This window comes from Dipodomys merriami, unplaced genomic scaffold, assembly GCF_024711535.1.
Source record: "Dipodomys merriami isolate MVZ:Mamm:240054 unplaced genomic scaffold, mDipMer1.0.p SCAF_696, whole genome shotgun sequence".
Lineage (NCBI taxonomy): Eukaryota > Metazoa > Chordata > Mammalia > Rodentia > Heteromyidae > Dipodomys > Dipodomys merriami.
In genome coordinates this window covers 386241-403493 of record NW_027206286.1, presented here as the reverse complement: position 1 = coordinate 403493, position 17253 = coordinate 386241, and the positions used below count along the sequence as shown (strand labels likewise).

Genomic DNA, 17253 nt, shown 5'->3' with positions numbered 1-17253 from the left:
CCCTCCAGTCTCCCTGCTAGCTGCCAGCCTTCGCATCGTAGCCGCCTTGGCAGCCCTTCCTTGAGTGGAACGTAAGCGCCTGCTGTGTGCCTGGAACAGTTTTTGTTGCTCTCTCCCTTTGAGTTCCCCTCATCTCCAAAAGGTGCTCTCCCCAGGCTCAGGGAGGCGCTCTCCTCGCCTCTCAGAGCTTAGGTTAGTAGCAGGAATGTGCTGGTCTTTTGTAACTCAGTTCTGTATACTTGCTAGAAGGTAGTTTGAGGTTCACCTTTAGTCCTGTCCTGAGATCCTATAGTGAATGAAATAGTGTTAGCTGATTGGAAAAATGCTTTGGAATCAATACCTTAAAGGTGTGTGTGCTTGAGCCTGCTAAAAGTGCAGACTGATAAGTCTTGTATTTGCACTTTTAGCTACTCAGCCTTTTAGCAGCCAATAGGAAGTGTTTCTGTAAAACCAGGCTGCGCTGGGTCCATTTCAAAGGAGCAGATGCAATGATAAGCCTTGAGATGGAAAAGAATTATGTATTGCGCGTATGTCTTCTAAGTTTTCTTTTTTTTTTTTTTTTTTTTTTTTTTTTTGTCGGTCGTGGGGCTCGAACTCTGGGCCTGGGCGCTGTCCCTTAGCTCTTCAGCTCAAGGCGAGCGCTCTACCACTTGAGCTACAGCGCCACTTCCGGTTTTCTGGTGGTTTTTAATTGGAGATAGGAGTCTCATGGTCTCTCCTGCCCGGGCTGGCTTTGAACCGTGATCCTCCGATCTCAGCCTCCTGAGTAGCTAGGATTACAGGCGTGAGCCACCAGCGCCCGGCTTCTAAGTTTTCTTGAAAGTGCATAACCCGCTGTATCTGGGCAGCTATTTCTAACAGATTGTTTGTACACCTGTGCATCCCTGTTTCTAAGCATCATGTCTCTCTGATGAGCTTTTCTTTCCTTCTTTCTTTCTTTCTTTCTTTCTTTCTTTCTTTCTTTCTTTCTTTCTTTCTCTCTCTCTCTCTCTCTCTCTCTCTCTCTCTTTCTTTCTTTCTTTCTTTCTTTCTTTCTTTCTTTCTTTCTTTCTTTCTTTCTTTCTTTCTTTCTTTCTTTCTTTCTTTCTGTTGGTCGTGGGGCTTGAACTCTGAGCCTGGGTGCTGTCCCTCAGCTCTTCAGCTCAAGGCTAGCACTCTATCACTTGAGCCACAGAGCCATTCTGGTTTTCGTAGTGGTTTATGGGAGATAAGAGTCTCACGACCTTTCCTGCCTGGGCTGGCTTTGAACCACGATCCTTAGATCTCAGCCTCCTGAGCAGCTGGGATTACAGGCGTGAGCCACTAGCGCCCGGCAAGCTTTTATTTCTTAAGCTGTAGTCCCATCTGTTTTTTTCCCACAGTGAGAAGGAGTTAAGCTGTTTGGTAGATAGCTCTGGGTCCATAACTACTACTTTTGTGCTTTGGAACCTTTGAACTTTTTCAAACTACTGTTTCCCCATCTTCAAAATAAGCCTTCTGCCTCGTGGCATTGGTGGGATTGCACAAAGTACGGCCTGACACTTGTAACTATTCCGTGTTATACCCAACAAAGGAGTCTCCTGCCTTTTATAACAGGGAAGCACAGCAGGAGCTTATTGGCCCAGGCCTGCCCTTTAAACAGCCCCCTCCCCTCCCCTCCCCGCCATTGTCATTATTACACCTTCTGGAACCAACAGAGTAGGAAGGCAGTTTTAAAACCCTTATTTGATAAAAGATTAGTATCCAGAATATACAGAGAATGCCTAAAAACTTAACAAGAACAAAAACAGTTCAAGAATGGGCAAGAGACACATTCCTCAAAAGAAGATAAGTAACTGGCTGATGATTAGTAATGTTTCACACCACTACTCATTAAGAGAGCACAAATAAAAAATACAGTGAGGGGCTGGGAAGGTGGCTCAGTGGTAGAGCGCTTGCCTTGCATGCATGAGGCCCTGGGTTCGACTCCTTGGCACCACATAAGCAGAAAAAGCCAGAAGTGGCGCTGTGGCTCAAGTGGTAGAGCCTTGAGCTGAAGAGCTGACGGACAGCGCCCAGGCCCAGAGTTCAGGCACCACGACCGGACCCCCCCCCCAAAAAAAAAATACAGTGAGATATTACCCCACACCTTTGGATGATGTAAAGAATTATGCTAAGGAAAACTAAAATAGTAAATCTTGGTGAGAACATGGAGAAGTGGAACCCGTGTTCACTACTCATGGGAATATGAGATAGTATATCCACCGAAGAAGACAGTATAAAAGTTCCTCCAAAAGGTAACTATAGAGGAACCCCAACTTCACATATATCCAATACACTTAAAAGTAAGGTGTTTTTCGCCGGGCGCTGGTGGCTCACGCCTGTAATCCTAGCTACTCAGGAGGATGAGATCTGAGGATCGCGGTTCAAAGCCAGCCCGGGCAGGAGAGACCATGAGACTCCTATCTCCAATAAACCACCAGAAAACCGGAAGTGGCGCTGTAGCTCACGTGGTAGAGCACTCGCCTTGAGCTGAAGAGCTGAGGGACAGTGCCCAGGCCCAGAGTTCAAGCCCCACGGCCAACAAAAAAAAAAAAAAAAGTAAGGTGTTTTTGTTTGTTTGTTTGCTTGCTTTGTTGGTCATGGGGCTTGAACTCTGGGCCTGAGCACTGTCCCTCAGGTCTTCAGCTCAAGGCTAGCGCTCTACCACTTGAGCAACTTCTGGTTTTCTGGTGGTTCATTGGAGATAAGAGTTTCATGGCTTTTCCTGCCTGGGCTGACTTTGAACTGCAATCCTCAGGCCTCAGCCTCTTGAGTAGCTAGGATTACAGGCGTGAGCCACCAGTGCCCAGCAGAAGTAAGGTTTTGAAAGAAAAATGTATACTCAGGTTCATAGCTACATTATCAACTGTAGCTAAAATGTGGAAGCAAAATAAATAGCCATCAACAAGTATGAATAGATAAGGAAAATGTGATCCTAACATAAAATAGAATGTTCTTCAACCTTAAAAAGGAAGGAAATTCTGAAATATCTCCAGCATGGATCAGTGTTAAGGACATTGTACTAAGTTAGATAATCCACATAAAAAGGCAAATACTATATGATTTGATTTTTATGAGAGTATTGAAGATCATAGAAAGAAAGTAGAGGGGCTGGGAAGGTAGCTCAGCGGTAGAGTGCATGCCTTGCAAGCATGAGGCCCTGGGTTCGATTCCTCAGCACCACATAAACAGAAAAAGCCAGAAGTGGTGCTGTGGCTCCAGTGGTAGAGCGCTAGCCTTGAGCTGAAGAGCTGAGGGACAGCGCCCAGGCCCAGAGTTCAGGCCCCATGACCGGCAAAAAAAAAAAAAAAAAAAAAAAAGAAAGAAAGTAGAGCCGGGCGCTGGTGGCTCATGCCTGTAATCCTAGCTACTTAGGAGGATGAGATCTGAGGATAGCGGTTCAAAGCCAGCCCGGGCAGGAGAGACCGTGAGACTCCTATCTCCAATAAACCACCAGAAAACCGGAAGTGGCGCAGTAGCTCAAGTGGTAGAGCGTTCGCCTTGAGCTGAAGAGCTGAAGGACAGCACCCAGGCCCAGAGTTCAAGCCCCACGACCGACCAAAAACAAACAAACAAACAAACAAAAAAAGAAACAAAGTAGAATATTGGTTGCTTGGGGCTAGAGGGAAATGGAGAGCTATTGGCTAATGGATATAGGGTTTTATTTTATAAGATGTAAGAAGTTACAGAGATGAATGGTGTTGATGTTTACACATTCTTGTGAATGTATTTAATAAAACTACTAAATGCTTAAAATAGGTCAAGATGAGCCAAGCAAGCATGGTCGTCCATGCCTGTAGTCCTAGCTGCTCAGGAATCTAAAGCGAGAGGATCACTTAAGCCTAGGGAATTCAAGATCAGTTTGGGTTGTGTACTGAGGCTTGTCTTACACAAACACACAAAATGTTTTTATTATTACCACAATAAAAACATTTTGGGGGAAGATAAACAAAGGACTGTTTTTTCCCCATTGCATTTTGAGCTTACTTCGTAGGATCCTATAGCACTTTATCTAAGGGCGACATGCCAGAGAGCTGAGAAGCAGTTTTTGAGGTGATGAGGAATCTGAGTCCCGCCCTTCCATTTAGTGCACTTACTAACTCATCGGCAAGGGCTTTAGTGTCCCCTCCACAGATCACAGCAACCCAGTGGCTTGTGCTGCAGAAGGATTAATCAAGAACTTGAGGCACTTTGGTGACTTCCGTTTTAGTTTCTGAGGCAAACTATGAGGGAATCTCAATCTGAAATGGAGTTTTCATCTGAATCTTCTCCTAACTGTATACCTCTCCCTGAAGAGGCTGAGAAAAGGAGTACATGGTAGATTACTTTCGGGTTCAGAGATTTGCATACTTAGGGGTATATTAATGGTGGGAGGCAGGGGAAAGTTAACTAGGCTTCACTCTGCTCCTGTACTCTTCAAGTGTGATTCTTATTTTCTTTTTTCTCTTTCCTTTTTCTATTCTTTTTTTCTTCTACTTAGCTTACATTAGTTATACAGGGAGGCATTTCATTGTTACATTTCCACACAAATACGGTGTTTTCCAGTTCATCTCACACACACCCCTGTCATTCTTCTTGTCCTTTTCTTCTTCCCTTTCTCCTTCTGTTTCTCCCTCCCTTCTTCCCTCTTTGTTTATTTTATTTATTTATTTTTTATTATTATTGGTTGTGGGGCTTGAACTCAGGGCTTGGGCACGGTCCCTGAGATTTTTAACTCAAGGCTAGTGCTCTACCACTTTTTTTTTTGGGCGGGGGGGCGGGTCGGGTCGTGGGGCCTGAACTCTGGGCCTGGGCACTGTCCCTCAGCTCTTCAGCTCAAGGCTAGCACGCTACCACTTGAGTCACAGTGCCACTTCCGGCTTTTTGCTTATGTGGTGCTGAGGAATCGAACCCAGGTCCTCGAGCATGCAAGGCAAGTGCTCTACCACTGAGCCACCTTCCCAGCCCATGCTCTACCACTTTTGAGCCCAGTGCCACGTCTGGTTTTTTGGTAGTTCACTGAAGATAAGAGTCTTAGGGATTTTCATGCGTGGGCTGACTTTGAACCACCATCATCAGATTTCAGCTTCCTGAGTAGCTAGGATTACAGGCCTGAAACATTGCCCTGACTTACTTGCCTGCCTGCCTGCCTTCCTTCCTTCCTGCCTTCCTTCCTGCCTTCCTGCCTTCCTTCCTGTCTTGCTTCCTTCCTTCCTTCCTTCCTTCCTTCCTCCCTTCCTTCCTTCCTTCCTTCCTTCCTTCCTTCCTTCCTTCCTTCCTTCCTCCCTCCCTCCCTTCCTCCCTCCCTCCCTCCCTCCCTCCCTCCCTCCCTCCCTCTCTTCCTCCCTTCCTCCCTTCCTCCCTTCCTCCCTTCCTCCCTTCCTCCCTTCCTCCCTTCCTCCCTTCCTTCCTTCCTTCCTTCCTTCCTTCCTTCCTTCCTTCCTATCTACTTTCCTTTTTTGTGCTCTTCCTGGGGCTTGAACTCAGGGCCTTGAGCTTTTGTGCACAAGGCTAGTGCTCTACAACTTGAGGACATGAGGACAGCTTTACTTCTGGATTTTGCTGGTTAATTGTGGGTAAGAGTCTCACAGACTTTCCTGCCTGGGCTGGCTTCGAACCATAATCCTCAGATCTCAGCCTCCTGATTGGCTAGGATGACAGGCGTGAGCCACTGGTTTCTGGCTACCTTTTTCTTTTTTTGGGGGGGGGGGGAGTCAGTTGTGGGGCTTGCTAAGGGCCTGTGTCCCAGAGCCTTTTTGTGCTCAAGGTTAGAGTGGCTAATTGGAGATAAGAGTCTCATGGGGACTTTGCTACTTGGGCTAGATTTGAACCATGATCCTCAGATCTCAGCCCCTGAGTAGCTTGGATTACAGGCATGAGCCATCAGCACCAGGCTTCCTTTTCTATTTATAAAGGCTCTTTCTTTCTTTACCTCCAGATAACTACCCCTCATTCTAAGGGCATGAGGCCGAGAGTTCTCACAAGCAGCCATGAGTCAGGGCAACCTTCACTCTTTGTTGTGACCAGTAACATGAACACTGTTCCCACATGTTCTTTCTCCTTGGCCCAGGAATGCACCAAGCGCCTGCGTCAGCAGGCAGCTGCCATGAGACAAAGCCCTAGGGGTGTTGTTAGCTGGCAGAGTCATACAGATGCTTTGGAAACTGCTTCTTCCTCTTTCCTCCTCAGGCCTCTCCCTTCCCCCCTCCCTCTCTCCCAGACCTGTGCTTTTCTGACCTGGGGGTTTCTGGTACGTTCTGGCCAGGTTTCTTGATCTGTAGGTTCCTGTGATTATGAATGTTGGTTTTTCCAAGATGCCAGGGATGAATTGTACACAAGGTGGTCCAAGACAGGCCAGGAGGACACGATGTATGGGGGCAGGGGACAAATGCAGGCCCTTCTCTTCTTGTTCTTCCCGGCTGTTCTGAGTGAGTCAGAATGCTGGGCAAGTCCCTGGTGGACAAGACACTCAGTGTGGCGGAGCCACAGAACAATGCTCGGAACACTGCAGACTTTCTTCCTGATACAGCCATCTGGCTTGCAGGAGTAGAAAGGTGAGGCGGCCCAAGGGACTCTGTCTCACGTATTCTTGCCGTGGGGTGCTGTCTCATTGTTCCAGGAACCGACTTCCCTCTGTTCCTCCGTTGTCATTAGTGCCCTTCAGGTTGTGCTCACTAACCCTGAGCGCCTAATGCTGGCCAGTGCTTGGAAGCAGGCGTGCTGCGGCCTTCAGAAGCTGGGACCAAACGTGTTCGTTTGGAAGTGTTTTCACAGAGTTGGAGTGGTTCTTAAGGAGGCACACACCTCCTGTGAGATTTCGTTTGGAAATGCGCTGTGGTGGTTTGCAGCTCTTAAGGGATGTTTACTGCAAAGCAGGCCACATGGAAGGGAATGTCAGCCCCTGCAGCAGAATTCTTTGGCCAAAGGTGATGTGCCAAGGGGGGCGGGTACATGGGAAGCAAGGGAATAGCTGTGACCAGGAGAGGCTTTTAGAGATACGTGGTTTGCATTCAGCGAGAATATCATGCTTTTGAGTGCTCTGAATCTTGGCAAGAAGTAGACAATGGCTGTTGATTCCAAACAGAGAAAAATCATTTTACCCCTCGGCAAGAAGCAGCTCAGACCTGCTGTGTTCAAAGCTTGCCACACATTTAATGGTGACCCTGGAGGAGGTAAGGTTGGTTGTGAACACAGGTGGTGGGTAGGAGCGGGGGTTGTACGGTGTTGCCTGTTCCCAGAAGGGTAAGTAACAGCTGTGGTGATCTCACACCAGAGGGAGCGGCAGCCCCCCGTCCTGCCCTGCCCCTTCACCCCTGCGCCCAGGCCCTCTGCCCCCGTGCCCTTTCTCCCCACGCACCCCACCCCAGGTCGCAGCACTGCCTGGGACCTTTATTTCCAACCCCTGGTTGTTGTCTGCCATTCTTTCTTCCACCTCTCTAAACACACCTGGATTTTTCCTCTCCTACAAGCCATCTTTGACAAGCCATCTTTTCTAAGATAAACCTTAGCATGAAAGAAGAAGGTGCTGTTTTTGTTTTTTGTTAAAGGGCTTTAAATTATTTTGCTGGCTTTTTCTACCAGAGGTAAAACGTTACTTAGGGGAAGCTAAAAGTCAGTTCTAGTTAATTCCTTTATTTTATTCTTGTTTCCATTTGCTGTGCTGGAACCTAATGTGCACATGCTAAGCAAATGTTCTGCCACTGGGCTGCATGTACTTAGATTCCTAGTTGCTTTTCCTACTGGACTCTTGGACACTTGGATGTTGGAAGGAGCTATATTTATTAGCAGTGCGCATCTTAATATCCAGAGCTAGGAAAGGTTGTTGAGTACTAGAAGAGGCCTAGCTGTTGATATGGAAAACACCAGGGAAGTTCAGAGCCCATATTTACTACTTCCTCATGAAATTTAAAACGTATCTCCAGCTGATTTGGCTTAGTCAGCTGCGACAGTGAGATATAGAGAAAAGCAGAATGTTACTTTTTCATAGTGGGCAATTCTTTCTCACATGCAAACCCTGGGCCTAGTCCGTGTCTTTGTGAAACTGGGTGCCTATCCTTTGAGAGCCGATTTCATAGGCACTTGCAGCTTAAACCATCAGGTTTAAGTCACTTCACGGTTGTTTTTTATAGTGTTTGATTCTCTCCTAGTCTTCATTTAGCTAGCCATTTAGTAAAAAATTTTACCAATTAGTAAGAATTTTACATGGTGCCTTTATCTTCCTCTTCTGCATGTAGTATTCTTTATCTACTGCAGTGCTGGCTTGGTGGACATGAATTCCTGTAATCTGCATTTATTTTGTTTTTCCTTCAATTATGAAAGTTAGCTTTGCTAGATGCAGTAATATAGGCTAGGTAGTAATTTTCTTTCAAGGCTTGAAATACATCGTTCCATATTCTCCTTGGTCTTAAGTTTCTACAGTTTTTCTGATAGGTTTGCCTTTGTATATGACTTGGCACATCTCTTCTAATGTTCAATATTCTTTCTCCATTTTGTGCACTTAATGATATATATATATATTTTTTTGCGGGGGTGGGGGGTGGTCCAGTTGTGGGGCCTGAACTCTGGGCCTGGGCACTGTCCCTCAGCTCTTCAGCTCAAGGCTAGCACGCTACCACTTGAGCCACAGCACCACTTCCGGCTTTTTTTTCTGCTTATGTGGTGCTGAGGAATCGAACCCAGGACCTCATGCATGCAAGGCAAGTGCTGTACCACTGAGCCACCTTCCCAGACTTAATAATACTTTTAAGGGTGTTGTTGTTGTTGTTATTGTTTTGTCAGTATTGGGACCTGAACTCAGGGTCTGGGTGTTGCCCCTGAGCTCTTTCTCTCAAGGCTAGTGGTGCTCTCATCACTTTGAGCCACAGCACCACTTCCAGTTTCCCAGTGGTTAATTGGAGATAAGAGTCTCGTGGGCTTTGCTGCCCAGGGCTGGCTTTGAACTGAGATCCTCAGATCTCAGCCTCCTCCTGAGTAGCTAGGATTATAGGTGTGAGCCACCAGCACCCAACACTCTTAATGTTTTAATGATAATATGATATGAGGAGGTTCTTTCTGGTCTTCTCTGTTTGGTGCCCTAAAACTGCTTCTGCTTTCAACCCATTGGCTGTCTGTCACTACTTCCCAGTAGTCTGAACTGGAAAGGTAGAAATCATTCTTGCCTCTTTGATCTGTAAGAGTCCCTGGTTTTGTTTTGCTTTATTTTTTGGGGGGGTCCGGTCATGGGGCCTGAACTCTGGGTCTGGGCACTGTTCCTCAGCTCTTCAGCTCAAGGCGGCTAGTACTCTACCACTTGAACCACAGCGCCGCTTCCGGCTTTTTTTCCCCCTGCTTATGTGGTGCTGAGGAATCGATCCCAGGGCCTCAAGCATGCAAGGCAAGCGCTCTACCACTGAGCCACCTTCCCATTCAGAGTCCGTGGTTTTACTTCCCATGCACATCCTGCACTTTTTCCTTGCTTGGCTAGTCCTTATGTTCCAGAAAGGCCCGGCAGCCTCCTTGGAGGTTCATCTTCAGTGTGTGTCGGGGAGACCGCGTCTCCCTACCCTATGATGTAGGGACTCTTGGGCCTCTTTCTAGGGACACTTAGAATGACACTAGAAAGTGTATAGTATTCTATAGAACATTCTGTAGTATCCCATAGTATTCTGTTCATGTGTCTTTCTCATCCACTAGACTGTTAAGATCCCTGAAAGCAGGGCTGTTACTCCTCTTGCATGCCTGCCATGTGCCTGGGAAGCCTCACTGCACACTGGCTGGGTGCATGCATGTTACCACTTGGGAACTCTGCTTTGGAGAAGGGTATGTAGACACAGAAGTATTGACCATTCTTTCTCTTCCTTCTCTTTATTAGATTAAGGTGACAGTGTCTGGTGGATCAGCAGCCCTCCTGTTGCCCCTCTCGGGGTGCTGATAGTCGAGAGCATGGAGGAGAACAAGCACGAGGTGATGAACCAAGCTCATATCCTTTTCGACCGATTTGTCCAGGCCACCACCTGTAAGGGAACCCTCAGGGCCTTCCAGGAGCTCTGTGACCACCTGGAACTGAAGCCTAAGGACTACCGCTCCTTCTACCACAAGCTGAAGTCCAAGCTCAACTACTGGAAGGCCAAAGCCCTCTGGACCAAGTTGGACAAACGGGGCAGTCACAAAGACTACAGAAAGGGAAAAGCATGTGCTAACACCAAGGTAAGGGCCTGTCTGCTCTTGGCCCTGGGGTCACTGGCACAAGGATTTCACCTGTGCCAACGAGAAGGATTGAGAGAGGTGGACAAGGCGAGAACCAGGCAGTCTATTCTCAGCTAACCAAAGAAGTTAAGTTTAGGTTAAAACTTTACAGATCCGCTACTCATGTTTGATTTGACTGTTCCATGTGTCACACCCTATTCTGAGCCTATTTCTTGTGTTTATGTATCGATATACAAAGTCTCAACTGTTGAAAAACAACCCTAGGTCAAATATATAGAAACTTTTTTTTGTCAATCATGGGTCTTGACCTCTGGGCTTGGATGCTGTCCATCAGCTCTTCAGCTCAAGGGTAGCATTCTACCACTTCACTTACAGCACCACTTTACATTTTCTGGTGGTTTATTGGAGATAAGAGTCTCATGGACTTTCCTGCCTGGGCTGGGTTTGAACTGCGATCCTCAGATCTCAGCCACCTGAGTAGCTAGGATTATAGGCGTGAGCCACCAGCGCCTGGCTCTATAGAAACTTTTTAAATATTTATTTTGAAGGAAGGAAGTCACTGAATTACCATGGGAAGGACGTAAGTCACTGAGCTAGGCCCCTTAGCACACCATCTGACACAGGAATGATGTAAGGCACTGAAGTAGGCCCCTTAACACCGCATCTGGACTTAGGAAGGACCTAAGCCGCTTAGCTGGGCATCCTAGCTAAAGAGTCCAAGGGATCCCTTGGCATCCCATCTGAACATGGCTTCTGGGATTTGTATGTCATCTTTATACCAAGTCCTCAGTCCATACTTAGCACCTGGCCAGGAATTTCCACATGTTTCAGACTATCCTGTTCATATTCCAAACGTCTATGTTGATTCCCAAGTAAGGAACTTTTGTGAGTTGAACTACTTCTCCTACCTTTACAGTATACCGAAGTAAGATTTCCGTGAAACAGGTTGGCTTGGACAGAGACTTGAGGTGTGCATTCACTTGTGTGGAGGAGGCATGAGGAAATGGGGAAGAAAAGAGACGTTTCCTGCCTCCTTCCTTGTGAGAACATGTTCTCTGAGGTGTTTGGGAAGAGTTAGCCGGGAAACAAATTTGCAAATGATTTCAGTTTATGTTATTTTGGCCTTTCATGAGCTTTGATTTGTCCTGTATGGTGTGTGAATGCCTGAAGACCCACCCTGGTCAAAAAGTTTGAAGGCATGACTTCCACGATTACTAGTCTTCAGTAAGAATGAAGGAAGGGGCCAGAGAGGGTGGAAGTTTAATGGTAGGATGCTTGTCTGGCATGCCCGAGACCTAGGATTCTATCCTCAGCACCAACATCAAACAAACAAAAATAGATAAAGGAAGATAAAGAAAAGGAGAGCAAAGCCATGTTCTCTTTGTGCGCATGCTAGTCTCACCTCACTCCAGTCCTTTGCTAGAGTGTGGATTTTCAAGAGCATTTCCGTGACTTTCACCCTGGAAATAACAACTTTACCACTCATTTCACCACATGAAACTTTGGATCTTGAGAGTTACCTCCTGGAAGTTGTTTGTGTGGTAAACCCAATCTGGATTCAAAGATTGCTTTGACCACGTATTTAATAATCTGTAAAATGATAAACTTAGAAAAATATGAGAAGGTCCTCTCCTGCTAATCAAAGCTTAAAAGTGAATTTTTCAAGTGGGTGCCAGTGGGTCACACCTGTAATCCTATTTCTCAGGAGACTGAGATCTGAGGATCAGGGTTCAAAGCCAGCCCAGGCAGGAAAGTCCATGAGACTTCTATCTCCAATAAATCTCCAGGAAAACCAGAAGTGGCACTGTGGCTCAAGTGGTAGAGCACTCACCTTAAGCTGAAGAGCTGAGGAACCATACACAGGCCCAGATTTCAAGCCTCACAACCAACAACAACAACAACAACAAACAAGTGAATTTTTCTTTCACATATATCGTTTGTTCAAATGGCTACCCATTTAAATCTATTGCAGATCTGTGAGCTTTCCAGGTTACCACTGTACATAGGTGCTGGGCTTATGCCTTGTGCTGACAGTTCAGTTTTCTTCACCCACAGAGTTATGAGCTCTCTCAAGCCATCACAAGTATTGTTACTCAGATGGGCCTGAACATTTCTTGGGGGAGAATAGCCTGAGTGGAGGGCTTTCACAAACCTGGCTCTGACGTCATGTAACTACTCTAGAAGTGTGAGAGGTACGGCCTTTGCACTAAAAGTCGCTGTGTTTTTCAGTGTCTCATCATTGGTGCTGGTCCCTGTGGTCTGCGCACAGCCATCGACTTGTCCTTGTTGGGAGCCAAGGTGGTGGTTATTGAGAAGCGAGATGCTTTCTCCCGCAACAATGTTTTACATCTCTGGCCCTTCACCATACATGATCTGCGAGGTCTGGGTGCCAAGAAGTTCTATGGCAAGTTCTGTGCCGGAGCCATTGACCATATCAGTGAGTAACACCGGCGCTCTTGTAGGGTTCCACCCTTGCCCTGCCTGCATGCTCAGTAGACTTCAGATAGGTAGGTTAGCTCAGGAATTCCTACTCAGCAGCCTGGTCTATTCCGATCCTATTGGTATCTGTTAAGTAATTCACAGTCAGAAGACCTGCCACCAGTGGTTCTGTAACTAAGATCTCAACTACAAGTATCCCCTAGGCAAGGAGAAGTTTTGGCTTAGTCAAAAGTTGTCTCATCTCATCTTGGTCTGAGCACTCGTGGTGTGGGGGATAGGTAGGAGGCAGGTGTGGAGAATCCGGTAGCCAGTTTGGTTCTTAGTTCAAGGAGAGAAGTGCACAGGCAATTACCTGTCTTCTGTGTGATCTTCCAAATGCTCTGCTGGTATAAGAACTCAGTGCCAAGGGAACACAGGCTAGGAAGCCACACCTAGAGAAGCAGAGTCCTAGATGAGTTGTGAGTGGGAAATTGATACTGGATCCCTTTGGTTTTTGTTTTGTTTTGTTCTGTTTTGTTTCTGGTTGGTTGTGGGGCTTGAACTCTGGGCCTGGATGCTGATCCTGAGCTCTTGAGCCACAGAGCCACTTCTAGTTTCCTGGTGGTTAATTGGAAATAAGAGTCTTATGGACTCTCCTGCCTGGGTTGGCTTTGAACTGTGATCCACAGATCTTAGCCTCCTGAATAGCTAGGATTACAGGTGTGAGCCATTGGTGCCTGGCAAGGATCCCTTTGTTTAGGCAGCTCTTCTAGTCTATTACCACTTACAAACCTGTTTGAGATCTGTTACTTTTCTTTTTTTTCTTTTTGGTCGGTCATGGGGCTTGAACTCTGGGCCTGGGCCCTGTCTCTCAGCTCTTCAGCTCAAGGCGAGTGCTCTACCACTTGAGCTACAGCGCCACTTCCGGTTTTCTGGTGGTTTATTGGAGTTAGGCATCTCACAGTCTTGCCTGCCCAGGCTGGCTTTGAACCGCCCGGCAGATCTGTTACTTTTCTGAGATGATTTTTTTTTTTTTTTTAATGACTGTAAGTGGTCTGTCTGAAAACCAGTTCACAGTAGCATCTACATTCTTAAGTTGTAGGGGTGTGTGCGTGTGTGTATGCGCGCGTGCGCGTGCGTGTGCGTGCGTGCATGCATGCATGTGTGTGCGTGCTGCTCCTGGGGTTTGAACTCAGGGTTTGGGCGCTGTCTGAGTTGTTCCTCTCAAAGCACTCTAACACTTGAGCCACCGCACCATTTCTGGCCTTTTCCAAGTAGTGTATGGAGATAAGCGTCCCATGGACTTTCCAGCCCAGACTGGCTTCCAACTGTGATCCTCAAATCTCAGCCTTTTGGGTAGCTAGAATAACAGGCATGAGCTACCAGTGCCCAGCTTGTTGCCGTCTTTTTGAAAGTTGATTATTATTAATGATCCCAGGGAAGCTTTATCGAAGAACCCTCATTCTGAGCTATTCTACCTCTAGATGTGTCCTTTGAATGTAGTCAGCTACTGGACTGTTTGCTGTCTGAAGTGGTTATGCCAGTTATTCAAAGTGCTGGTGGACAGTTGGCACGCTTCCCTGGCAGAAGAGGCTCTCTGCTCATATGCCAGGCTGTAATTTGTAATGTGTCTTGGAACCCAGTTACCTGCAGAAAGAGAATGTGTGCTAGCACAGGACCCAATGTGTCTTTAGGAACGTGTCTCAGGAGGGAGGGTGATGGTTGTGGTAAACTGAGGAAAATAACTGGGAGGACTTAGTGGGTTTTCATCTGTCCCTTGCAGATTAGTCATGGACTGCTGGTCAGTTGGCCTTTCACAGCGCCCAGGAGTCATTGTCTAAGTTTACCTCCCTTGGAGGTGGCAGGATTAATTTGGGGGGGAGGGGGCTAAGCATCTTACCTCAGGAACCAGATTTCTGTTTCTGTGTACCTGGTTTTGGTGTCAGATCTGGCACTGATAGGAACTCACTGGACATCTAATAATGGTATTAACCTATAATAATGAATGAGATTGGACCTCATTTTTTACACAGCAGAGTCGTGGTGGAGAGGGTGGTAAGAGGATAGGATTGGATTCTGATCTCCCTTATGTACCTGGTCAGAGTGTGTGATGTTTGGTGGTGGAGTAAGGTGAGAAGCAGTCACCAGGAGCATCTTTGGAAGCCACTTGGCACATGTGTCCTCTGGTGGGAGCCAGCTGTAGTCCGGCAGGAAGGCAGCTCTGCTGGTAGTGATGGCTCTGAATCAGGGGGAATAGAAGACAGGCTCCAGTTGACTGCTGTGTTGTCTCTAAGCTTTGTTCGAATTCCCAACCCAAGAGATGGAAGTGGCCCTGCAAGTCCCTAAGAATGTCTCTTCTACCTATTTGTATTTATCCTTAGAAAGGGAGCAGAGGCTAGTGAATGTGGCTTGGAACGTGTCTCCTGGTGTAAACACCTTTGAGAACTTGATCAGACGTGTATGCCAGTGGGTGGGAGTCTGAGGAGCTAGTGCTGTGGGTCTCCTCTCCATGTGCTCTCACCAGCATCGTTTCTGTATTTACCCAGGTATCCGTCAGCTCCAGCTGATACTGTTGAAAGTAGCCTTGATCCTAGGTATCGAAATCCATGTCAATGTGGAATTCCAAGGACTTGTACAGCCTCCTGAGGACCAAGAGAATGAACGTAAGTTGGATAGAGCAAATGAAGATGGCTCAGAAGGCACTGAGTGGGGGCAAACAGACGCAACCAAGGGAGAAAAGCAGAAGCACTTGCAGGTATTTACAGAACTAGTGAAGGGGCTTCATCCGTGCAGCTTATGCCTTTGAGGACTTTGGACTTCGTGAGGAGGCCTTTGAGCAGTAGTGGACAGTAAAGACATTTGTGATATAGAAAACCAAGAGGTGGAGAAAGTGCCTTGGTGAACTCATCAAAGCTGTTTTCCGTCTAGGCAACTGTCCTCCATTCTTGTTTTGTTTTGTTTTTTGGGTCTGGTTGTGGAGCCTGAACTCTGGGCCTGGGCGCTGTGCCTCAGCGCTTCAGCTCAAGGCTAGAGCTCTACCACTTGAGCCACAGTGCCACTTCCAGCTTTTTTTTTTCTGATTCTGTAGTGCTGAGGAATTGAACCCAGGGCCTCATGCTTGCAAGGCAAGCGCTCTACCACTGAGCCACCTTCCCAGCCCCTCCATTCTTGTTTTTTTTTTTTTTTTTTTTTTGGTCTGGTCATGGGGCCTGAACTCTGGGCCTGGGCGCTGTCCCTCAGCTCTTCAGCTCAAGGCTAGCGCTCTACCACTTGAGCCACAGCGCCACTTCCGGCTTTTTTTCTTTTTGCTTATGTGGTGCTGAGGAATCGAACCCAGGGCCTCTGGCATGCAAGGCATGCGCTCTACCACTGAGCCACCTTCCCAGCCCTCCATTCTTGTTTTGATTTGGGATTTTGTGCAATATCCTTGCCTAGATATCTAGAACTGTTTTGGAAGTGCAAATTTGGTCAAGATAATGATCTGTACTTTGCCTTTTGTCCACAGGGATAGGTTGGCGGGCACTGGTACACCCCAAAACTCATCCTGTATCAGAATATGAGTTTGAAGTGATCATTGGTGGGGATGGCCGGAGGAACACCTTGGAAGGTACTGGCTTTGTTCCTTTGGTGGCTCATAGAAGAGTAGAGGCCAGTCCTGTCCCCAGAAGTGTCAACCCTTAAGAATTTGCACATTTGTTGATTTTAATCGAGTAATACTTCATCCTTCCTCTGGCATCTTCTGAGGGAACTTCTCGAGTACCAGGAGATGAGCTATACTTTGAGAGGTTGGAACTGCAGGATTTAACCAACATTAATAAACCAGCTCCCTCCTCTTTTTAAATGGGTTCCCCAGTACTAGGTGATATTTTGGTCAGGTAGATTTCAAATAGTTCGTTAATGATTCAGGAGACATTCATTTCATTCCTAAACTGATAAAATTCTTTGGTAGGTGAACGAGCTTATCTACTCTAAAATTGTTCTATTGATTCTCATCCCCACATTCCTTAATCTCTTCTTCAACATCCCCCGCTTCATTTGAAGATCATCTTTCTACAGCCAACTGTTGCTACCTCTGAAAAGTTCTCTTCCTACAGGATTTCGTCGGAAAGAATTCCGTGGCAAACTGGCCATTGCCATTACAGCAAATTTCATTAACCGGAATACAACTGCAGAAGCCAAAGTGGAGGAGATCAGTGGTGTGGCTTTTATATTCAACCAGAAATTTTTTCAAGAACTGAGAGAAGCCACAGGTTGGTGCCTCCACAGGAGTAAGGACAGGAAAACCCGGCACGGGCCTTCCTGAGGGCGGCTGGGTGGGCTCTTGATGTCTCTGGGTCTGACTTCAGCCTGTGATATGGCAGCGACTCTGCTGTTGCCTTCTGCTCTCTCATCACCTCCTCCTTTGCTCTTTGTGTTCTGGTCCCACATGCTCTTACGTTCTCAGTCACCCACCTGTGACTGGCCTGCTCTAGGCTTTGTTTATATTGATTTATTGGTTTAAAAAAAATTGCTTTTCTGCCTTCTACCACCTCCTCTACAGCCTTTGCCCCTGTACCTGGGGTGAAGCCATGGTGCTGGATAGAGCAAGCCTCCAGGTAGCAGTACTCTGGTTTTACTGAGAATCTGACATTAGTTTTTAAGGATGTAACCATCTGCCAGGTGCACTGGCTT

At 46.9% G+C, this 17253-nt stretch overlaps 1 protein-coding gene across 13 annotated transcripts in view; it reads left to right on the top strand.

The window, feature by feature from the left end:
- LOC138816396 (F-actin-monooxygenase MICAL3-like) overlaps nucleotides 1-17253 on the top strand; it is a 156525-nt gene that overhangs the window by 40217 nt on the left and 99055 nt on the right. For all 13 annotated transcript variants that reach the window (XM_070006118.1, XM_070006117.1, XM_070006116.1 and 10 more), the window contains exons 2-6: nucleotides 9830-10164; nucleotides 12394-12601; nucleotides 15129-15245; nucleotides 16088-16189; nucleotides 16677-16832. In XM_070006118.1, coding sequence (XP_069862219.1) covers nucleotides 9901-10164; nucleotides 12394-12601; nucleotides 15129-15245; nucleotides 16088-16189; nucleotides 16677-16832 — 847 coding nt within the window. In that variant the 5' untranslated portion in view covers nucleotides 9830-9900. The remainder of the gene's footprint in view (nucleotides 1-9829; nucleotides 10165-12393; nucleotides 12602-15128; nucleotides 15246-16087; nucleotides 16190-16676; nucleotides 16833-17253) is intronic.